Source organism: Pan paniscus, chromosome 22, assembly GCF_029289425.2.
Source record: "Pan paniscus chromosome 22, NHGRI_mPanPan1-v2.0_pri, whole genome shotgun sequence".
Taxonomy (NCBI): Eukaryota; Metazoa; Chordata; class Mammalia; order Primates; family Hominidae; genus Pan; species Pan paniscus.
Genome location: NC_073271.2, coordinates 25,036,188 through 25,060,743, shown reverse-complemented (window position 1 = coordinate 25,060,743; position 24,556 = coordinate 25,036,188). Strand labels below are relative to the sequence as shown.

The 24,556-nt window shown below is 39.9% G+C and overlaps 1 protein-coding gene across 9 annotated transcripts in view; it reads left to right on the top strand.

The window, feature by feature from the left end:
• N6AMT1 (N-6 adenine-specific DNA methyltransferase 1) overlaps nucleotides 1-24,556 on the top strand; it is a 302,573-nt gene that overhangs the window by 6,268 nt on the left and 271,749 nt on the right. For 6 of the 9 annotated variants that reach the window (XR_010111110.1, XR_010111108.1, XR_008622442.2 and 3 more), the window contains 3 exons: nucleotides 772-913; nucleotides 2,595-2,774; nucleotides 6,350-6,476. Coding sequence is in view for 2 of the 9 variants with exons in the window: in XM_008965764.5 (XP_008964012.1) it covers nucleotides 772-913; nucleotides 2,595-2,701 (249 nt within the window). In the remaining 7 variants the exon portion in view is untranslated. Of the gene's footprint in view, nucleotides 1-771; nucleotides 914-2,594; nucleotides 4,447-6,349; nucleotides 6,477-7,782; nucleotides 7,863-24,556 lie in introns of those variants that run through there. The other 3 variants (XM_008965764.5, XM_003813179.5, XR_010111109.1) reach the window with 2 other exon arrangements.

Below are 24,556 nucleotides of genomic sequence, written 5' to 3'. Positions count from 1 at the left end.
ACCCTGTCTCAAAAAAAAAAAAAAAAAAAATACAATGATAAGGATCTAAAGATTTTTTAATATTATATAAACTCTTATGGATATTATTTCCAAAATATAATTAGATTGTTAGAGGAAAACATGCTTCAGTATGCCTTTATATAATATATAATAAATATATTTATTTAATAATATATAAATATAATAAATAAATGCATTCCTTAGAAAAGATCTATGTGTTTCACACTTTAAACTACAAGAGGGCCAGATGCATTGGGACATTTTGAAACTTTGTTTCTGTACAGTAGGTCTCTTATAAAACAAGCTGTACCTTCTAGCTTCTTTCTGTGTTAAGTACAAAAGCTACCCATGTCTCTCAATGTTAAGCATTGTATTAATAGTAATAACTTACTAAGCCCTTGATATATGCAGGGCAATGTTCTCAAAACTTTAAATATACTTCCTTATTTATTCCTAACAGTGGATAAAAATATTTTTTTATTAATAAAAACATTTTTTATCCACTTATTATTTTTCTAATTGTACATATGGAACTATTCTTTTTCTAATTTTACAGATAAAAGAGGAAAGTAATTCACAAACAGGATTACTAATTTATCCAAGGTTACACACTAGAAAATGATGAAACTTAGATTCAACTTGACTGCTCCTTCGTCAGCAGTAAAATGCAAAATATATACTTTTTTGGTGATATTACTTGTCAAAAAGATTCAGTTTGTGATCTAAATCAAACTTGAGTTAAAAGAAAACATTCTTTCTAATTGTTCACAGGTAGGAAGTCACGGAATAGAGGCAGCTTGGGCTGGTGGCAGAAATGGTCGGGAAGTCATGGACAGGTTTTTTCCCCTGGTTCCAGATCTCCTTTCACCAAGAGGATTATTCTATTTAGTTACCATTAAAGAAAACAACCCAGGTAATACAGACCAATTTATTGTTCAAGCATTTATGTTGCTGAAATCAAAAGTTAATAATGTAAAATGCTTTAATTTATAAGATAACCTGGCATGTTAATGAATCACTTAAAACAGTTAATCACTGACAGTAGCTAATACAGGCATAAATTTATATTGAAAGAGAAAAGAGGTTTTCAGAGGTAAATTTTTCTGATTTAAAAAAGTATTATCTTCTCTTTTCCCCGTTTATAACCTAATATTCAAGTATAAAAATCTCTAATGTTTTCTTCTAACACCTCACTCTCAGTATTATGAATTTTCTCTCTACCCTCTAGTCTTCATGCCCTTGACAATTGTGCTGTACTCTTTAGTTCGTTAGGAGTTTTATCATGAAAGCTATTTAATTGTATACATTTTTATATCTTTGTTTTCAAATTGCTTTATAACTAAATTGACCATAATCTTTCCTCTCTTTTTCTGTACACTTCAAGTTTGATTTTCAGCTTATACTAAAAATCCTCAGCCCTTCAAATCACATGATTGCTAGTTTTCTCGTCTTTCTTCCTTCCTTCCTTATTTCTCTCTCTTTTCTCTTTTTTCCTTCCTTCTCTCCATCTTTCTTCCTTTCTTCTTTCCTTTCCTTTTCTTTTTCTTTATCTCTCTCTCTTCTCTTTTCTTTTTTTCCTTCCTTCTGTCCATCTTTCTTTGTCTCTTTTTCTTTCTCTTTCTCTTCTCTTCTTTTTTTCCTTCCTTCTGTCCATCTGTCCTTCCTTCTCTCTTTCTTTCCTTCCTTTCTTCTTTTCTTTTTTTCTTCCCTTCCTTCCTTCCTTCTTCCCTTCCCTTCTCTTCTTTCTTTTTTTTTCTTTCCTTCCTTCCTTCTTTCTTTCTCTCTTTCTCTCTTTCCTTCCTTCCTTCCTTCTTTCTTCCTTCCTTCCTTCCTTCCTTCCCTTCTCTTCCCTTCCCTTCCCTTCCTTTCCTTCCTTCCCTTCCTTTCCTTCCTTTCCTTCCTTTCTCTCCCTTCCCTCCCTCCCTTCCTCCCTCCCTCCCTCTCTTTCTTTCTTTTTCTTTCTTTCTCTCTCTCTCTTCTCTTCTCTTTTTTTTCTTCCTTCTGTCCATCCATGCGTCCTTTCCTTTCCCTCCCTTCCCTTCCCTCCCTCCCTCCTTCCCTCCCTCCCTCTCTCCCTCCTTCCTTCCTTCCTTCCTCCCTCCATTGTCTTAGTTCAGTCTTCTTAGTTTTATTTATTTATAAGGAAGGTTTTCTTTTTTCAATATGCCTGAAAGAAATAAGCTACTTCTTTCACTCTCACTGTGCAATGTCACTATTCAGTTTGTCCACACCTTCATTGGCTTTTGTCATCCAAAGAGAAAGACATAGGGCAGAGATTGGAGCCAATCAACTAAAAAACTGATCACTTGCTATAATAACAATGACAATTAATGTTTCTGCTGAGTCAAAAGTAGGCTGTGACTGCAAAGCAAGCCATTTATTCTGATTAGACTCACCAGCAACGCTTTGAAAATACCAAGTGCTCCCATTTAGCTGAAGACCAAGTTCACTTGAGTAGACATTTATTTGATACACATCGTTTTGTCAGATGAATACAATTTATAAATCATCTGTGTTTAACTTATTAAATTGCTTATTGATCATGCACACTACCAAATGGCTCAATGGATTTTACCTTTTGATTTTTATTTTAGAAGAAATTTTGAAAATAATGAAGACAAAAGGTCTGCAAGGAACCACTGCACTTTCCAGACAAGCAGGCCGAGAAACTCTTTCAGTCCTCAAGTTCACCAAGTCTTAGCATACAGTGTGTGCCCAGAACTACTGGAAACTGAATGCATTTAGCATATTTTGAAACTGAAGTCATTCATTAGGTAACAAGGAATTTTATCAGAAATTTGTCATTAAAAAAAGGTAGAAAGGTGGAACATTCCCTTTCAGTCAGGCCTATAGAATTATTTGCACAAGTACAAGTAAATATGTATATTATATTTATAGTTTGCATTTTAAATATAAAAGTTATGTATGAAATATTTATTTCAGCATTATGTGGTAAGGCAATGGAATTGATCTGGCAAATGTCTTTTTTTTCATACCAGTCCATAAAGGCAGTTTGCTTTCAGATGGCAGGGCCAGCAACACACCTTCATTGTCGTATCTCCGGTGTGTATCAGCTCTCCAACTCTATGTCATAATTCAGTTCATGGGGATCTTGATTACCTTTCCCTTCCACAAAATATTACACTGATTGGTTATATCGATGACATTATGCTGATTTGACCTAGTGAGCAAGAAGTAGGAACTACATTAGACTTAGTGGAAAGACATTTGCATCAGAGGGTAGGAAATCAATATGACTACAATTCAAGGGCCTTCTACCTTAGTGAAATTGATAGGGACCCAGTGACATGGGGCATGTTAGGATATTTCTTCTACGGTGAAGGATAAGTACTTGCATCTTGCTGCTCTTAAAACCGAGAAAGAGGCACAATACTTAGTGGGCCTCTTTGGGTTTTGGAGGCAACATTTTCCAATTTTATTATGTTACTCCAGCCTGTTTACCAATTGACTCAAAAAGCTGCTAGTTTTGAGTAGGGCCCAGAACAAGAAAAGTCTCTGCAACAGGTCCAGGCTGCTGTGCAAGCTGCTCTGCCACTTGGGTCATATGATCCAGCAGATCCAGTGGTGTTTCAGTGGCAGTGGCAGATAGGGATGCTGTTTGAAGCTTCTGGCAGGTCCCTATAGGTGAATCTTGGTTTAGGATTTTAGAGCAAAGCCGTGCCATTACCAACAAATAACTAGTCTCTTTTTGAGAAACAGCTCTTGGCCTGCTACTGGGCCTTAGTAGAGACTGATACTTAATGAGTCACCAAGTTACCATGCAACCTGAGCTTCCCATCATGAACTGGATGTTATCTGAGCCACCAACGCACAAAGTTGGATATGCACAGCAACACTCTGTCATCAGATGGAAATGGTATACACATGATTGGGCCTGAGAGGCCCTGAAGGCACAAGGAAGTTACATGAAGAAGTAGGCCAAATTTCCATAGTCCCCACTTCTGCTACCTGCCTTCTCTCTTCCAGCCTGCATCTGTGGCTTCATGGGGACTTCCCTATGATCAGCTGACAGAGAAAGAGAAGACTTAGGCCTGGTTTACAGAGGGTTCTGTATGATATGCAGGTACCACCCTAAAGTGGATAGCTGCAGCACTACAGCTCACCTCTGGGCTACCTTGAAGGACAGTGGTGAAGGGATATCCTCCCAGTGGACACAACTTTGAGCAGTCCCCCTGTTGACTTTGCTTAGAAGGAAAAATAGCCAGATATTCAATTATATGCCAATTCATAGGCCGTGGCCAGTGGTTTGGCTGGATGGTCAGGGAGTTCAATATAACTGGAAAATTGGTGACAAAGAAATTTGGAGATGAAGTCTGTGGATAGACACTGAATGGGCAAAAAGGGTGAAGATATTTGTGCCCCATGTGAATGCTCACCAAAGGGTTAGCAAAAAAGGATTTTAATAAAGTAGACAAGATAACCTGTTCTGTGGATACTAGTAGGCCTCTTTCTCCAGCCACACCTGTCATCACCCAATTGTTTCATGAGCAAAGTAGCCATGGTGACAAGAATAGAGGTTATGCATGGGCTCAGCAACGTGGACTTCTACTCACCAAGGCTGACCTGGCCAAGGCTATCTCTGAGTGCCCAGTCTGCCAGCAACAGAGACCAACACTGAGCCCCTGATATGACACCATTCCCCAGGTTCATCATCAGTTGCCTAGTGGCAGGTTCATTACATTGATCCACCTCTATCATTGAAGGGATAGTGTTTTGTCCTTACTGAAATAGATCTTACTCTGGATACAGATTCGCTTTCCCTTCGTGCAGTGTGTCTGCTAAAACTACCATCCGTGGACTTACAGAATGTCTCATCTATGACCATGGTATTCCACACAGCATTACAAGAAACTCGGTTCACAGCAAAAGTGTGACAGTGGGCCCATGATCATGGAATTTTCTTACCATGTTCCCTACTATCTTGAATCAACTGGCTACATAGAGCAGTGGAATGGCATTTTGAAGACAGTAATAACACCAGCTATATAGCAGTGCCTTGTAGGGCTGGGACAAGGTTCTTTAGAAGGCTGTCTATGCTCTGAATCAACATCCAGTATATGGTGCATTTCTCTTATGACTGGGATTCACAGGTCCAGGAATCAAGGGGTCAGAATAGGAGGGACAGCATTCGCTATTAGCCCTAGTGACCCACTAGGAAAATTTTTGCTTCCTGTTCCCATGACTTATGCACTGCTGGCCTAGAGGTCTTACATAGGGTGGACTATTTTCCACTGAGAGACGCAATCATGATTTAATTGAACTGGAAGTTTAAGACTGCTCCTCAGCCATTTGGGGCTTCTCATGCCTCTAACTCAATAGACAAATGAGTTACAGTGCTGGCTGGGTGATTGTTCCTGACCACCAAGTAGAAACTGGACTACCCCTGAATGGTGGTAAGGTAAAGTATGTTGGGAATACACAAGATTCCTTAGGGCATCTCTTAGTGTTATCATGCCCTGTGATTAAGGTCAATGGAAAACTACAGCCTAATTCAGACAGGACCACTAATGATCCAGACCTTTCAGGAATGAAGGTTTGGGTCACCACCAGGTAAGTACCATGACCAGATGAGGTGCTTGCTGAAGGCAAAGGGAATACAGAATAAATGGTGGAATAAATACTAGCTTTGATCATATGACCAGTTACAGAAACACAGACTGTGATTGTCATAAGTATGTCCTCCATATTTTGCTATAACTACATTTTGTGTGTGTGTAGCTTTGTTTTCTTTCTTCTCATTTCCTTATTCTGTAACATAAGATGCTTTGATTTTATAGCATAGTGTTTAAATATTGTTAATTTTTTAACTGGCTCCAGTGTTCAACCTTGATTAATTTTACATCATAGTATTTAAGTTATGGGATATCAAGGAGAGAGTAAACATCACATGAAGACTTTACCTCCTCTTCTGGGAAACGGGTTAGAGTGTTTCTGGTGGAATGCTGGATTGTTAATCGTGTTAGATGGAATTGTGACCTTGTTGTTGTCTTTATGTGGCAGTTAAGTATGGTTTAAGGAGATGTGTATGGGTGCCAAGTTGACAAGGGTAGACTTGTGATGGTTAATTTTATATATCAACTTGAATAGGCCACAGGGTGCCAGATATCTGTTTAAACATTATTCTGAAGTGTCTTGAGTGTGTTTACAGATGAGATTTGCATTTGAACTGGGGGACTCAGTAAAGGAGATAGCCATCCCCAAGGTGGGTGGACATCATCCAGTTTGTTGAGGGCGTAAATAAAATAAAAGGCAGAGGAAGGAAGAATTCACCCCCCCTTTTTTTCCTGCCTCATTGTTTGAGCTGTGACATCTCATCTTCTGTCCTCAGATGGATTTACATCACTGGCTTCCCTGGTTCTCAAGCCTTTGGATTCAGACTGAATTATACCACAGGCCTTCCTGGGTCTCCAGCTTATAGATGACAGATCATGGGACCTCTTAGCCTCCATAATCATGTAAGCCACTTTCTTGTAGTACTGGTAAAAGATATATTAGACCAATCTGTAAAACAGATAGCTATGAAAGAGAAGGGTGACAGGCACAAGCCTAGGCAAATAGAGAAGGGTTCCTGGAGAGCCTCTGACTTGCCCAGGTCATTGTGCACACGTGGCTTGCCTGAACATGCCTACTGTGAAAGATTCCATTTCTCAACACGTGCAGTAAGGGAAATAAATCAATGTGGCTCAGACTAAGCGCCCACACATGGGGTGGAGCCACGAGGAGTTTGCTCCTTATGCAGGGGAGAAGCCGTGCCTCTTCAGCTCGTGTGTGGTGGCCTGGCATTCAGTTTGTGAGGTGTAAAACCTTCATGAAGGACCCCTCTTTTTGTGGAGAGCTTTCCTTTTGCCTAATAAATTCTGCCCTCCTCGCCTTTCAGTGTGTACGCGTGCCTAATTTTTTCTGGTCATGTGATAACCCAAATTTAAGTGAACTAAGGAGCAAAAAATCCTGCATCAGCTACATTAATAGCTGATTGTACTGGATTGAGTAGTGTCCCCCCAACAAAATTCGTGTCCAACTGAAACCTGTGAATATGCTCCTATTTGGAATTAGGGACTTTGCAGATGTAATCAAGTTAAGACAAGGTTGTACTTGATTAGGGTGGGCCCTAAATCCAATATCTCTTGTGTCCTTGTAAGAACAGGAAAATCTGAACACAGAAACAGAGACATAGGGCCATATGAAGACAGAGGCAGAGGTTGGAGTGATGAGTCAATGAGTAAAGGAATGCCAGGGGTTGCTAGCAACTGCCAGAGGCTGGAAGAGGCAGGCAAGGATTCTTCCTTCAAGGCTTCAGAGGGAGCATGGTCCAGCCCACACCTTTATTTCAGACAGCTAGCCTCAAGAACTGTGAGAGAATGCGTTTGTTTTACAACAGTTGTAAAACTGTGAGAGGATGTGTTTGTTTTACAACAAGCAGTTACCCAGTTGGTGGCACGGTTACAGTAGCTCTCAGAAATTAATACGCTGAGTACAAAATTAAAAGCTGATTAGGAATAGACATGGACACTGATATGGTTTGGATTTGTGTCCCCACTCAAATCTCATGTTGAATTTTAATCCCCTAGTATTGCAGGAGGGGCATGGTGAGAGGTGTTTGGATCATGGGGGCAGACTTGCTCCTTGCTGTTGTCGTGATAGTGAGTTCTTAGTGAGATCTGGTTGTTTAAAAGTGTGTAGCACTCCCTCTTCGCTCTCTTCCTCCTGCTCCAACCATGTGGACGTGCCTCCTTCCTCTTCGCCTTGTGCCCTGATTTTAAGCTTCCTGAGGCCTCCCCAGCCATGCTTCCTGTACAGCCTGTGGAACCGTGAGCCAATTAAACTTCTTTTCTTTACCCAGTCTTAGGTAATTCTTTATAGCAATGCGAGAACAGACTAATACAGACACTAAAGAATGATAAAGGTTTACACTTTACTAAAATTGTGTCAAGGAAAATTGCTTCATACTATGTAAAATAAAGAAAAATAGAAGTATAAATTTGCAAATTGATCATACAGGAGGATTTCAAATTGTCTGTCTCAATTAGTACTACATCAAGGAGACCAAAAAGGCAAAGAGGAGATTTGAACAATAGCAGTGAATTTGATATCATAGACTAATATAGAACTATGAAACTAACAATCAGGGAATGCATATTCTTTCTCAAGCACCCATGGGATGTTTACAAACATAATTACATATTAGACCAAAAGTAAGTCCCTGTAAAATTCAAAGAATCAATATGATATAGCTAATCTTCTCTGACTATAAAGTGTTTAGGTTATAAATTAATAACAAAAATAAAATTTTAAAGTCCCCATACATTTACAAAATTTAAAACATGCTTCTAAACAATTCATATGTCAAGGAAGAAATAATGACATTTTAGGCTGGGCGCGATGTAATCCCACCACTTTGGGAGGCTGAGGTAGGCAGATCACCTGAGGTCAGGAGTTTGGGACCAGCCTGGCCAACAGGTGAAACCCCATCTTTACTAAAAATAAAAAAATTAGCGAGTGTGGTGGTATGCACCTGTAATCCCATCTACTCGGGAGGTTGAGGCAGGAGCATTGTTTGAGCTTGAGAGGCGGACATGGCAGTGAGCTGAGATCATGCCATTGCACTCCAGCCTGGGCAACAAGAGCAAGACTCTCAATTAAAAAAAGAAATGACATTTTGAAAATTACTGAACAGAGGGTGAACCCTAATATAAACTGTGAACTTTAGTTAGTAATAGTGTATCAATATTGGTTCATCAGTTGTAACAGATATACCACACTAATGCAAGATGCAAATAATTGGGGGGAACTGTGCTTGTGTTTGTGCAGTCAGGGAGAGGAGGTTTGTGTAAAGTCCATACTTTTTTGTTGTTTTTTAACCTGTGTCTACAACAAAACTCTCTGTACATCCTTATCAGTTTTCCTGTAAAGCTAAAACTATTCTAAAATATATTTGAAAAGTCTTTTAGTATAAGAGAAAACCAAAACAAAGCAAACAAACAAAAAGGCAGCAACATAATGATAATCAAAAAATTCAGGCTAGTGCTAACCGGTTGGATGAGAGGAGGTAAGGATGACTGGGAGAAAGGCTAGAGGAGAACCAGGCACCCAGATAAACAGCATAAAGGGACTGGCGGTGTTCCAGTTCTGAAGTTGGCCAGAGAGTTTCTTGGGTATACATTTTATTATTTTAAATTCATGTGAACTGGGCCACGATCTTACAGTCTATGTTATTCTCATGTGCAGAGGTTCAACTGGTGTACCAAGTTCTTTATTAGTGACACACTAAAAATTTATTGCTTATGCATTTTATAATCTAATGTGCTTTGTCCAGAGCATAGAAAGTGTTCTATTCCATTTAGTCATTCGGAGACTGAGGATCCCTCTGTTTTGTGCCACCATCACATTCAGCCTGTAACCTCTAAGTCAGCGTGGATATGGAGAAAAGAGGAAGATTATACATGAGATATTTTCGAGCCAGTCCTGGAAGTAGCATAAGTGACTTCAAATTCCAGTGGCCAGGGCTCATTCAGATGGTTCCAATATAGTTGAACTGTATGCCCAAGAAGAAGAAGTGGTTCTTATAATTCTTTCCCCTAAATAATTGTGTTAGACAAAAACCTTGATAACAAAACCAGATAAGGGTTATATAAGAAAGGAAAGTGACAGGCCAACCACATTCACATAGAGGAAAAAAAGAATAAAACTTCAACAAACTAAATCTAGCAGTATATATAAAACAGATGATACACTATGACCAAGTTGAGTTTATCCCAGGAATGTAACCACGGTTTAATAGAAAAATCTATAAATTCCACTTATCATTCTAATAGGTTAAAGGGAAGAAAAATAACACATTATCACCTCAACAGATGTGGATGTACGTTTGTTGAAATTCAATACACTTGGCAAACTAGGAAGAGAAGGAACTTTCTTAACCCAACATGGTCTGTATACAAAAAACTGTGGCAAATATTCTGAAAGTAGAAATACTGGAAGCATTCCCTATAAAAATCAGAAACGAGAAAATTGCCACCTATTACCACTCCTATTCAACATTTTCACTGGAAGTCCTAGCCAGCAAAATAAAGAAAAAAAAAAATGAAAGGGAAAAGGATAGGAAAATACGAACAAAATTGTCGTCATTAACAGATGATATTATTTACCAAGAAAATATTTAAAAAACCACTGACTTATTATAATAAGAGGGCTTAGGAAAGTGGTTGCCTGTAATAACAATATTCAGAAATCATTTGTATTTCTATACGTTAGTCCCCCAAAGCAGGAAAATGTATTTTAATAATACCACTACAAATGATAAATAAGGCATGGAATAAATGTGTACAGGACTAACATGCAATTTGATTAAAATACTTTTTTGTTTTTTGAGACAAGGTCTTGCTCTGTCACCCAGGCTGGAGTGCAGTGGCGTGAACTTGGCTCACTGCACTGCAACCTCCACCCCACAAGCTTAGGCAATCCTCTCACCTCAGCCTCTTGAGTTTCTGGGACCACAGGTGTGCACCACCACAACCAGCTAATTTTTTGTATTTTTAGTAGAGACGGGGGTCTCACCATGTTGCCCAGGCTGGTCTTGAACGCCTGAGCTCAAGCGATCCTTCCACCTTGGCCTCTCAAAGTGGTGAGATTACAGGCATGAGCCACCACGCACAGCCTAACAGATATTTTAAATACTTAAGTAAATGGAAAATTATTTTATGTTTATGACTGGGCAGACTCACTGTTATAAAGATACCAATTGTTCCTATACTTACAGTAAAATTCCAGTCAAAATCTCAAAAGTGTTTTTCATAAAACCTGAACAAATGACCAAGAACAGCCTAGACACTCCTAGATAATAGGAGGAGCATGGGAGAGCTTGAACTACTCAGATGCCAAATACTTATTATTAAACAAAAGTAATTAAGACAGTTTTATATTGACCCAACGATAAATAAACTGAAACAGAATGGAAAGTCCATAAAGAAACATGTACATATATAGAAATGTGTATATGATGAAATGGAACTGCAGAACAAATGGAATAGTACTGTATAAGTGATTATACACAAAGGGAAACAATGAAATTAGATTCTTACCTCACACCATATACAAAAGTCCACTAAAATGGATTAAGTTGTAAATAAAAAGGTTGAATTTTAAATTTGGAAAAAATATAGGAGAATATTTTTATGACAATGGAATGGGAAAGTGTATCTATAAAATAAAAAAGAATCACAGACCCTAAAAGACTGATAAATCCAGTTGGAGTAAAGGGTTTTGTTCGTCAAAAGGCATTATAAAGAAAATTGAGGCTGGGCGTGATGTAATCCCTGCACTGTGGGAGGCCAAGGAGGTCAGATCCATCTGGGCCCATCCATGTTGCCCCCATAAGACTTGAGGCAAGGGGAAACTGATGAAACATGCTGTTGCTCATGCTAATTGTTGTATGAATACTATGAGTAATAAAGTTCCTTGTCTCTGACCCAAAAGCCTTGTTTTTTTCTGCCAACAGTGAAACTGTGGCAGACTAATTTGGGTTGCAAGTGGAGGAAAATCTCAGATCCTTTACATTTCTCGACAGTGCAGTGTGCTGCAATTTTCCCTTGTTAAAACTTCCTTTAGTTCTGCCTCACTGGAGCCAACAATTTTTCACTTGCCCTTGGTGATGGCACATTGAGATTTTTTTATAGATTATAAAAAGATTTTTATAAATGTCTCAAATTGAGTTTTCTGCTTAATATTTTTGTGCAACTTCTCCATGTTGATGAGTTATTCACTCATTTTCACCAATGTATTCCACTATTCATTTATTCATACTTTGGTCATTGAATTTTAGGTTGTTTCCAGTTTTCACTATTATGAATAATGTTGCTATAAACATCTCTGTACATGTCTGTTGGTACTCTAGTCAATACCTAGAAGTGGAATTTCTAAATCATACGGTACAATTATGTTTCATTTTACCTGATAATGCCAAATTGTTTTCCAGAAAGATGCCAGTTTACTTGCCAGTAGTGTATATGAGTTTCCATAGTGCCGTATCTTCACCAATATTTGGGACTGTTAGACTTCTTAGATTTTGCCAATCTAGTAGGTCTAATATAATATTGATTTGTATTTTCCTAATGAATAATATTGTTGAAATTTTCATGTTTATTAGCCATTAGGTATTTTTGCTTTATTGTCATTTAAGCATTTTGTATCAGATTTCTGTTGTCTTTTTACTTGTTGTTCTGTAAGAACTAATTATTCATATATTCTGGCTACTGATCTCTACATTTTGCAAACATTTTCTACTCAATCGTCTCAATTTTCTTTCTTTCCTTTTTTTGTTTTTTGAGACAGCATCTTGTTCTGTCACCCAGGCTGGAGTGCAGTAGCGCAATTTTGGCTCACTGCAACCTCTGCCTCCAGGTTTCAAGCAATTCTCATGCCTCAGCCTCCCAAGTAGCTGGATTATAGGCATGTGCCATCACACAAGCCTCTGGAGTAGCTGGGACCACAGATGTGCACCATCACAACTGGCTAATTCTTGTATTTTGAGTAGAGAGGGGAGTTTCACCATGTGAAACTAATGCTTATTAGACTGTAGAGAAGAATGTGTGCTCTTTATTTATTTATGTTTTTGAGACGGAGTCTCACTCTGTTACCAAGGCTGGAGTGCAGTGACATGATCTTGGCTCACTGCAGCCTCCGCCTCCTGGGTTTAAGCAATTCTTCTGACTCAGCCTCCCGAGTAGCTAGGATCGCTCTGTTGCCCAGGCTGGAGTGCAGTGTTGTGATCTCGGCTGTCTGCAGACTTGACCTCTCAAGCTCAAGTGATCCTCTCACCTCAGTTTCCCTAGTAGCTGGGATTACAGGTATGGGCCACTATGCCTGGCTAATTTTGTGTGTGTGTGTGTGTGTGTTTTTTTTTTTCCTGTAGAGACGGGCTTTTGCCATACCATGTTGCCCAGGCTGGTCTCCAATTCCTGGACTCAAGCGATCCACCCCTGCCTTGGCCTCCCAAAGTGCTGGAAGTACAGGCATGAGCCACTGCGCCTGCCAAAACTTGGACTATTCTTATTGGCTAATAAAAGGACAGTGAACTGTGATTGTGTCACTGCTCTCTAGCCCGGGTGACAGAGTGAGACCCTGTTTCAAAAAAGAAAAGAAAAGGACAACTTTAGAATTTTGGAAGCCTGAAACAGTGGGGATATGTGGCTACAGTTTGATGATAGAGGAACGCACAGAGAGTTTTGGAGACTGTGAAGTTAATACATCCTAGAATTGATAATGACTAAATTGAGTCTAGAAAGGAGAATGGGATTCAGGCAAGTGCAAAAGAGGTGAGAGGGCATTCAGCAGAGGGAAGAGTGCATGGAAAGGCCTAGCGGCTTCAGAGTCAGAGTCCAGCATATTCAGGGAGTTGCAAGTAGCTCAGTCTGGCTAGGTCCAGGGTTCAGGTGGAAGACTAGTCAAAGAGGAGTCTACGATAGAGCAGGAAACAGCATTCAGTGCTCACAAATTATGGGAAAGGATGTAGTCTTTATTCTGAAGACGTGCTTCTAGAAGCAAGGAGTCAACAAAATCAAACGTGCTTTCAAAAGATCATTCTGGGCTGGGCGTGGTGGCTCACGCCTGTAATCCCAGCATGCTGGGAGGCCAAGGTGAGCAGATCACTTGAGGCCAGGAGTCCCAGACCCAGCCTGGCCAATAGGGTGAATCCACATCTCTACTAAAAATACAAAAATTAGCCAGGCATTCTGGTGTGCACCTGTAATCTCAGCTACTCGGGAGGCTGAGGGAGGAGAATCACTTGAACCCAGGAGGCAGAGGTTGCAGTGAGTGGAGATTGTGCCACTGCACTCCAGCCTGGGCAAGACAGCAAAATTCCATCTCGAAAACAAAAACAAAAACAAAAACAAAACAAAAGGAAAACTAAAAGATCACTCTGGCTGTGGGGAATGGACCAGAGGCAGGTTAATCAGGAGATGGAGGACCCTCTTGAGACTGCTGTGGTTAAATGAAGAGATGGTAGTGGCCTGAACTGAGGTTAAGGCTGTGGGAATGGGAAGGGGGAACATGTTTGCATAGGGTAAGGAAGGGACAGCACTTGGTAACTGATTGAATACCTATATCTATAGATTCTGTCTGTCTGTCTATCTGTCTGTCTATCTATCTATCTATCTATCTATCTATCTATCTATCTATCTATCTATCTCTATTTCTGTCATATCTATCTGTCTCTATACCTATCTATCTATCTATCTATCTATCTATCTATCTATCTATCTATCTATCTATCTATCTATCTGAGAGAGAAGTAGGAGTCGAGGTGACTTGTGGGTTTTTAACTTGGGCAGCTGAGAGAATAATAGTGCCATTCCCAGGAATGGAAAACCAGAAGGAGGAAGCTTTGTGGAGGGAGAGTAGAATGGAATAGGGGGAAGATGATAAGGACAACATGGGGACAAGTTAGGATTGAAGTGAAGCTTTTTAAGTGGACTTGTCCAAATGTTTATGCATACGGGTCCAGGAAGGGGAGAGAGGAAATGAACTAGAGTTACTGAAATAGGAGCTATTATCATATGAGGAGGGTTTGAAGTCATGTGATTGAATGAGCTCATCAAAGGACAGTCTTCATGGGACAACAGTTTTCAGGCAAGATTAAGCTGGTGCAATGCTCTTTTAGGACATACGTCTTAAATGCTAATGTAAGACGCATGGGGTCAAATTAATACACTTTTTAAAGTGTCTAATATTTGAAGCTGTAGAAATCTTTTTAGCTATTTACCAAAGGTGTCTTTTGCTTTAGAAGGCCTTTGGTTTTATAGCTCTCTCTCTCATCTCTAGATTTATGCAAAAGGAGGTGGGTGGTTAAAGTTCTAGCTTGGGAATAGCAGCTCTTATGTTGCCATAATTTATAATCCTTTCATCTAGCCAAGGGGAGGATTCTGTTCAAAAGGAACATTAAGACTGTTCCTGGGGGCCAGGCACGGTGGCTCATGCCTGTAACCCCAGGACTTTGGGAGGCCAAGGTGGTTGGATCACTTCAGGTCAGAAGCTCTAGACTACCCTGGCCAACATGGTGAAACCCCGCCTCTACTAAAAAAGTACAAAAAATTAGCCAGGCATGGTGGCACACACCTGTAGTCCCAGCTAGTCGGGAGGCTGAGGCAGGAGAATTGCTTGAATCTGGGAGGTGGAGGTTGCAGTGAGCCAAGATCGTGCCACTGCACTCCAGCCTGGGCGACAGAGCAAGACTCTGTCTCAAAAAATAAATAAATTATAGAAAAGACTGTTTCTGGCACCAGAGCAGCAAGTGTTCAGTGAGGCCAAGGAATAAGAACAGTTTCAACGGTCCTGATAATCTTACTCTGAAAAACAGAGAAATGACAGACAGTCTCTCCTTGGTGGTCTCTTAATCTGAAGTTTATGGACTTCCAGAAACCTGGCCACCCTCTGTGTATATGTAAGGACTTTTTCCTTCTAGAGAAAGTATGTCTAGCTTTGTTTAGGTTTTCACCAGTGTCTGTGATCTCCTGTAAGTTAACACCACTTAACATTTTCTCAAAGCCTTGTAGTAGAATAGAGTAAAATGGAACCTTGGTGTATTAGCATTCTCTAGAGGGACAGAACTAATGGAATAGATACACATATATATATAAAGGGAAGTTTATTAAGTATTAACTCACACAATCACAAGGTCCCACAATAAGCTGTCTGCAGGCTGAGGAGCAAGGAGAGCCCGTCCAAGTTCCAAAACTGAGGAAGTAAGAGTCCGGTGTTCACTGGCAGGAAGCATCCAGCATGGGAGAAACATATAGGCTGGAAGGCTAGGCCAGTCTCTCTTTTTACATTTTTCTGCCTGCTTATATTTTAGCCGTGCTGGCAGCTGATTGGACTGTGCTCACCCAGATTAAAGGTGGATCTGCCTTTCCCAGCCCACTGACTCAGATGTTAATCTTCTTTGGCAACACCCTCAGAGACACACCCAGGATCAATCCTTTGTATCCTTCAATCCAAACAAGTTGACACTCAGTATTAACCATCGGAAATCCACCCCTTGTCAACTTGAGCCTATACACATCTGCTGAGATCACGCATAATCTTCAAATAAAGACAATAATAAGGTCATAACGACACCTAACATAATTCAACTATCCTTCGTACAACCAGAAATGCACCAATCCCTGACCCAAATACGTAAAGTTAACTGTACTTAAATGCTGATGTGAAGTCAATAAATCTTATGTCACATGATAAATGAGAAAGGAAATAAAATGAAGGTATTTTCTTAGTACAGGTGTATGCATGCAGAAACATGTTTTTAACAAAAGGAGGAAATACTCATGACAATTACAGTCCTTCTTTCTGCAGTTGGTCACGTGGTCATAGCTGGTACTGATGACTACCTTCTTCTACTACTCATTCTGTATTCCCTTTGCCTTCAGCAAGCATCTCAGCAGGTCGTGGTTTTTTTCCTGGTGGAGTGACCCAAACCTTTATTCCCGAAGGGTCTGGGTCATTTGTAGTCCTGCCTGGATTGGGCTGTTGTAGTTTCCTACTGACTTTAATCACAGGGCATGGTAATACTAAGAGACACCCTAATTAATCTCCTGTATTCCATGCAAACTCTTCCTTACCTCCTTTGTGAAGTAGTGGACTGATTTCATCTTGAAAGTCCAGGTCAGTCACCCCAACCAACACTGTAACTCCCTTCTTAGCGTGTTGACTTAAAGATAGGAGGAGCCCAAAGTGTCCAGGTGGCAATCTTAACTTCCAGTTTAATGGAATTGTTGTGTCTCCTGGTGGCAGCATTCCTCCTTCTGCAACTAAGACTTCTAGGACAGCACAAAGTAATGTGGCGGGAACAGGAAGCAAAAAATTTGGTAGCTGATTACTAAGGGTGATGGTGAGTGGTGCCACTGCCACTTCCACCCCTTGGTTCCTGGACCTGTGAATCCTGGCTGTGAGAGAAACAGTACCATATATTGGACACTGATTCACAGCGTACATGGCCTTCTGGAGAACTTTGCCCCAGCCCTGCAAAGTATTGTCACCTAGTTGGCATTGGAATTGTGACTTTGAAAGGCTAATCCACCATTCTATCAATCCAGCTGCTTCAGGATGATGGGGAACATGGTAAGACCAGTGAATTCCATGACCATGATGTCTCCTTGGGGAAGGATTGGAGAATCACTGCATAAAGTGTTGGTAATATGGTGGGGTCCTTCCTCAAGGGGAAGTAAACCGTAAACTGGCTCAAGTCTGGAAATTGATTGAGGGGCCGTGATTCTCTGTATTTGTAATTCAAATTAGTCTTTTGTCCATTTGACCTAGAAGTTTTCTGCTTATATAAATTAAGAATGCAGTAGGCTTCCTATCAATTTCACTTCTAGGAGCACCATGATTAATTAGCCAATGCCAGAGCTCTACATGAGTCAGACTATTCTGATTGCTGCTTTCCCTCTGCTGTCTATTACAGCAGCTATGCCCACCTTGCCTTTGATAGTTGAGTGCCACCACTTGGCCCCTGCCACCTCGTGATCCAGTTACTCCCATTGTATTTTAATTTTGTAGTTGAGTGTCTGCAGTTCTCACTGTTAGATCTGACATACAGACAAGAGCAATTACAGGACTCTTCAAAGATGCAGGTGCTGCCTTCACGAATCTATTTCGCAAGACATTGGTCAAGGGTATATCTTCTGCACCCTCCCAGCTGGGACAAATAGGTCTAAAGTGTCTAATTCATTCCACCATGCCAATTTCCCTAAGCCTTTGGATCCCTTTCTCTACATTAAACCAAGGAAGATCAGGCATTTCCAGCTCATTCACAGTGGGCCATCTTTTAATCCATATTTCAGCTAATCAAGCAAATAAACTATTAGAACCTTTTTTAACTCCCTGAGCTGCAACATTAAATGCAGAGTCCCTACTTGGTGGGCCCAAATCAGTAAATTCAGCCTGATCCAACTCCATGTTCCTTCCACCACTATCCCACACTTTTAATATCCATTCCCATGGCTGTTCTCCAGATTTCTGTTTACATAAATTAGAAAACTCAAGCAATTCTTGTGTCTGTTTTTTCACAGTTTCAGCTCTTTCTCGACAGTAGATAAGACTGTCACTCAGGGCAATCTTAGCAGATTTGAGGCTCAGTATCTGCTTCTGAAGCCAGGAGATAGAATCCTTGAGTTCATAATTTTTAAAAATTTCTTTGTTCAGTGAACTTAGGAGCAACCAACTAGGTTCATTGTGTTCTATATATACATATATTTATATATATTATATATATATTTTTTGTATATATAAAGGGGAGTTTATTAAGTATTAACTCACAGAATCACAAGGTCCCTTCATAGGCTGTCTGTAGGCTGAGGGGCAAGGAGAGCCAAGTCCGAGTTCCAAAACTGAAGAACTTGGAGTCTAATGTTCCAGGAGAGGAAGCATCCAGCAGGGGAGAAAGATGTAGGCTGGGAGGCTAGGCCAGTCTCTCTTTTTATTTTTCTGCCTGCTTCTTTTCTAGGCATGCTGGGAGCTGAGTAGATTTTGCCCAACCAGATTAAGGGTGGGTCTACCTTTCCCAGCCCAGTGACTCAAATTTTAATCTCCTTTAGCAACACCCTCAGAGATACACCCAGGATCAATCCTTTGTATCCTTCAATCCAAACAAGTTGACACTCAGTATTAACCATTGCAAGTCCACCCCTTGTCAACTTGAGCTTATATACATGTGCTGAGATCATGCATTATCTTCAAATAACGACAATAATAAGGTCCAATCAAGTTGACACACCATATTAACCATCACACTCAGTATATCTTGTTTCCAATGATGAAGCTCAGATAGTTCATTTATTCACTAATTAAAGACAAATATTGGGGAAAAGGATGAACAGTATCATTTTTGGGGACATAGTGACCTAAATTTGGTTACTTTTTTTCCATATGGAGAGCTGGGGGAGGGGGATGTGAGCCTGAGGTTTCCGCACTCAGGTCTGGGGTGGTGAGGGCAGCTGCTGCTTCTCCTTCCAGCATCCATGGGAGTCCAGCCATTCAGAATTCTCCACAGTACACCTGAGGTCCCCATAACTATCAGAGATAAATAACCACAAATGCGAGGGTACCATAGATGAGAGATGAAAATATCAGACAAAAATTAGAGCACAAACCCAGTGGAAGAGAATTGTTAGAAGAGCAGAAGAATGGCTGAATTGAAAAAAAGTAACCACACTTAAGGCAGCGGTTAAAAGACTTCTTTGACTTTAATGCCGTGATTTCTCAAATAACTCAGTAGATACATTTAAGATAAGGATGGTGATTATTGACATCTGAATTGGTAAACTGGATGACCAGGTGCAGGGAAAACGTCAAAGCACAAATGAAAATTGTAGGCAACCTGAATGCAAGATTTGAGGATCTCTACCGTAAAAATAATTGGAGATTCTTAAGGAAAAAAAAGAGCAGATGGAAGATAGGCAATCATTAAACAAATACTAAAAAACAATTTATCTAAGGTAAATACAGTTTTAAGACTAGAGTGTAAGAGCTTTCCAAGTTGCAGGCTTTACTGATGAGAAGAGATACATACCAGATATGTCCTGAGTGAATCCTGGAACTTTAATAATGAAGATAATATTATAGGCTTCTAGGTAGAAATAACAAACAACCAACAAAGGAAAATATGAACAAAGCATTGGGCAATGGAATCCTCTGTTATTTTTTAATTAATTTACTGAAAGCTGGCTGATAGTGAAATAGCATCAATTAAAGAATTGGAACCCAAAGGCTTCTCAAATAAGATAATTGACCTGTCAGAGTGACAGAGAGATATGTGAGGATAAATAAAAATTCAGAGTATATTAGCCATGTACCCCTTTTATTTTATTTTGTTTTGTTGTTATGTTTTAGAGAGTTGCTCAGACACCCAGGCTGGAGTCAGTGGTGCGATCATAGCTCCCTGTGACATTGAACTCCTGGCATGGTCCCTTTTAAAAAATTTCTTGAGAAAATACTCTAACTGAGCAATAAATGAATCAGAGCAGAAACCTTAGGATGGAGAAAATAAAGAGGCAAGGCAACAAGGCCACAGTGGTGAGCAGCAATACTTGTCCTTCCCTCCTTCCTTCCCTCCTTTCCCCACTTCCCTCCCTCCCTCCCTCCTTCCTTCCTTCCTCCCTCCCTCCCTTCCTCCTTTCCTCCTTTCCTCCCTCCCTCCTTCCTGTTTTCATCTATACATCTATCTGAATAAGAACATAGTATCTCAAAATGTGATCTATAAGCAAGTCTCCTGAAGCGGGAAGGATAAGACATTTCTAAAATGTACTACCCAAATTCAGAAAACTTAGGAGCTGGTGATTGTGGTAACAATGGAAAGTAGAAGCATCCCAAGGTTATAACTGGTGCAGAGAATGAAGTTGGGGAGGAGAAAGGAGAAGTGAAGGTAGTCTGTGGGCTTCAACTTATTGGGGTTAAGGAAGAAGTAGAGGTGAAGTAGGGCATACTGATGGGGGAAAGAGTGGTTAGGGACATAGTTGACAGATTGTAGACTAGGGTACAAACAAATCATAGCTATTTGCTATGTACAAGAAAATAAAACCCCGCTTAAGCAGTGTTAACAGCTTAAATTGAGAATTGAGTGAAGAGATAAGAGACATATTTAAATAAAAAGAAAGGAGCATGTGGTAGAACCTTGCAGCTGTTTTGTTGTTCAGTCACATAAAGATAAGACCAAGGATAGAAGATCTTTATTGTAGGATTGTAGGCTAAGTGGGTCAGCATGACCTATGAAACAAGAGGCCTGTTTCTGTTGAAAAGTCAAAGCCAACCTTAACACCTGACACAATCTGGATGCTGTTTGTATGAACAGTGGACTGTGTGGACCCTGTTCTTAGAACATATATAGCTTTGTGACGTAAGTGTTAAACAGAAAGATTTAACATAGAGAGTAGATTTAACATAGAGAGTAGCTCATATAATCTCTTTCCCTAAAGGAGGGAAATCTTTGGTTATTCTTAATAAGACCCAGAACATCTATGTTCTGGCAGGATTGCAATTAATTTTACATAACAAATGGCAATATTAATAACAGACAAGGTTAAATGTAAGGTTAAATACACTGAAGAGGCATGTTATATAATAATGAAAGGAACAGTTTATGAAGAGTATATTACATTTAGAAATCTGTATTAAATGACACAGTAGCTAACTACATGAGGAAAAAATTTGGGAAAATAAAAGTATCACGAGAGACAAATTATTTCTCTTTCAGAATTACACAGGTGTTAAAAACAAGCAAAAAAAAAGTTATACAGAAAAGAATCATACAATCAATAAACTTTATTTAATAGATGTACATTAAAACTTACATCCTTTCAACGAATAATCTTTCTTGTATATGTTCATTGAACATTTACAAAATACGTTTTGTGCTTGTATGGTGCTTGGTTTCAGGAAAACCCCTACAATTTTAAGGTAGAAATTTTGTACTTTATGTTTTTTTTGATCAAATTCAAGAAAATTAAATAACAAATTCAACAAAATGAACTTTATACAAAGTTTGCTAAAAAGTTTAATCTCCTTGGAAATTAATAAGCATACTTCTGGGTAACTCTTCAATCAAAACAAATTTAAAAGGGAAACTATAAACTCTGTGTAAAACACATGGTCATCTTGGGCAATCTCCAGCCTGCTGCTGCTGCTGGCTGGCTAGAATTCCAAGCCAGTGGGTCTTAACTTGTGAGGTGCTGTGGGAGTGGGGCCCACTGAATGATGCCACTTGGCTCCCTGGCTTCAGCCACTTTCCTAGGGGAATGAACAGATCTCCTGCCTCACTGGAATTCCCGGGGCTGGAGTATGCAAAAACTCCTGTATCTCCATGCATGCCTGAGCAGCTGCTGGGAGTCCGCACAGCTCAGTGCTTCAGACCCAAAACCCTGGTAGCATGGGCTCACGAGGGGATCTCCTGATATGCAGGATGCATAGATCCATGGGAAAAGTACGGTTTCCTTGGCAGGGTTGCATAATCACTCATCGCATCCCTTGGCTAGGGGTGGGGGATCCCTGGCTCTGTGCTGCTCCTGGGTGGACTGTCACCTAACCCTGCTTTTCCTCACTCTTTGTGGGTTGCACCAATTGCCTAGTCAGTCACAATGTGACAACCTGGATACCTGGATACCTCAACTGAAGGTACAGAATTTACTCGATATTTTCATTCTTCTCTGTGAGCGGTGCAGACTGCAGCTGCTTCTAATTGGCCATCTTGGACCACCAGATTTTTCATTCATCACATGGATTTTATCAAGCCAAAATAACCTTAATTCTTCTTCTTCTTCTTTTTTTTTTGTGAGATGGAGTCTTGCTCTGTCAATCCAGGCTGGAGTGCAGTGGCACGATCTCAGCTCACTGCAACCTCCGCCTCCCAGGTTGAAACAATTCTCCTGCTTCAGCCTCCCAAGTAGCTGGGATTACAGGAACCTGCCACCACTCCTGGCTAATTTTTGTTATTTTAGTAGAGTCAGGGTTTCACCATGTTCGCCAGGCTGGTCTCAAACTTCTGCCCTCAAGTGATCCACCCTCCTTGGCCTCCCAAAGTGCTGGGATTACAGGCATAAGCCACTGTGCCCAGCCCAAAATAACTTTTAAAAAAGCTGCCAAAGGTGTCCAACGAATAAAATAATATATCACTCTAACAAAGGAATATAGAGGATAATTCTTAATACATTTTACCTAATAATATCTGCAATGTATTTAAAAAACATATTATTTTTTGTCTTCTGCTAGTTTGGTTCGGTCTTGTTTCTCTAGCTCCTTTAGGTGTAATGTTAGGTTGTTAATTTGAGATCTTTCTAATTTCTTGATGTGGGTGGTTAGCATTGTCAACTTCCCTCTTAACACTGCTTTAGCTGTGTCCCAGAGATTCTGGTATATTGTATGTTTGTTCTCATTAGTTTTAAAGAATTTCTTGATTTCTGCCTTAATTTCATTGCTTACCCAAAAGTCATTCAGAAGCAGGTTGTTTAATTTCCATGTAATTGCATGGTTTTATATGATTTTCTTAGTATTGATTTCCATTTTCATTGGACTGTGGTCTGAGAGTGTGTTTGATGTAATTTTATTTTCCATTTTTTGAATTTGCTGAGAGTTGTTTTCTGATTGTGTGGTTTATTTTAGCGTATATGCCATGTGCAAATGAGAAGAATGTATATTCTGTTGTTTTAGGGTGGAAGAGTTCTATTAGGCCCATTTGGTCAAGTGTTGAGTTCAGGTCCCAACACTTATAATTAATATCTTTGTTAGTTTTCTACCTTAATGGTCTGGCTAATACTGTTGGTAGGGTATAGAAGTCTACCACTATTATTGTGTGGGAGTCTAAGTCTCTTTGAAGGTCTCTAAGAACTTGCTTTTTAATCTGTGTGCTCCTGTGTTGAATGCATGTATAATTAGGACAGTTAGCTCTTCTTGTTGACTTCAATCCTTTACCCTTACGTAATTCTTTTCTTTGTCTCTTTAGAATGTTGTTGGTTTAAAGACTATTTTGTCTGAAATTAGAATAGCAACCCCTGCTTTTTTTTTTACTGTTTGCTTGGTATATTTTTCTCCATCTCTTTACTTTGAGCCTACAGGTGTCATTATATAAGAAATAGTCTCTGGAAGACAGCATACAGTTGGGTCTGCTTCTTTATTCATCTTGCCACTTTATGCCTTTTAATTGAGGCATTTAGCCCATTTACATTCAAGGTTGGTGTTGGTATGTGTGAATTTGTTACTGTCATAATGTTGTTAGCTAGTTATTATGCAGACTTGATGGTGTGGCTGCTTTATAGTGTCAATGATTGTAATGGTTAATATTGAGTGTCAACTTGATTGGATTGAAGGATACAAAGTATTATTTCTGGGTGTGTCTGTGAGGGTGTTGCCAAAGGAGATTAACATTTCAGTCAGTGGACTGAGAAAGGCAGGCCCAACCCCAGTCTGGATGGGCACAGTCTAATCACCTGCCAGTGTGACTAGAATATACGTAGGCAGAAAAATGTGAAAAGAGAAACTGGCCTAGCCTCCCAGCCTACATCTTTCTCCTGTGCTGGATGCTTCCTGCCCTCCAACATTGGACTCCAAGTTCTTCAGTTTTGGAACTCGGACTGGCTCTCCTTGCTCCTCAGCCTGCAGATGGCGTATTGTGGGACCTTATGATTGTGAGTTGATACTTAGTAAATCCCCTTTATATATCTCTATATCTATCTCTGTGTATATCTATAGATATAGATATATAGATATATCTATTCCATTCTGTCCCTCTAGAGAACCCTGACTAATACAGATTTTGGTACCAGGAGTGGTTCTAGAGGAACAAAATATTAAGGTTGGAGTTCTTTCATTGGTTTTAGGGTTTCTGGACTTGGCTGCTTAATATGATTAGACCCAAAAATGTTAAGGACTCTACTTCTAATAGTGTGGAGAACACTTATAATCCTTGGCATGAACTGTATAGAAAGTTATGCAAAATAAATGCATTTGACATTCCTGATTCATTGGTCATGAGAAGCAAGGAACTTAGCGACTCTATACT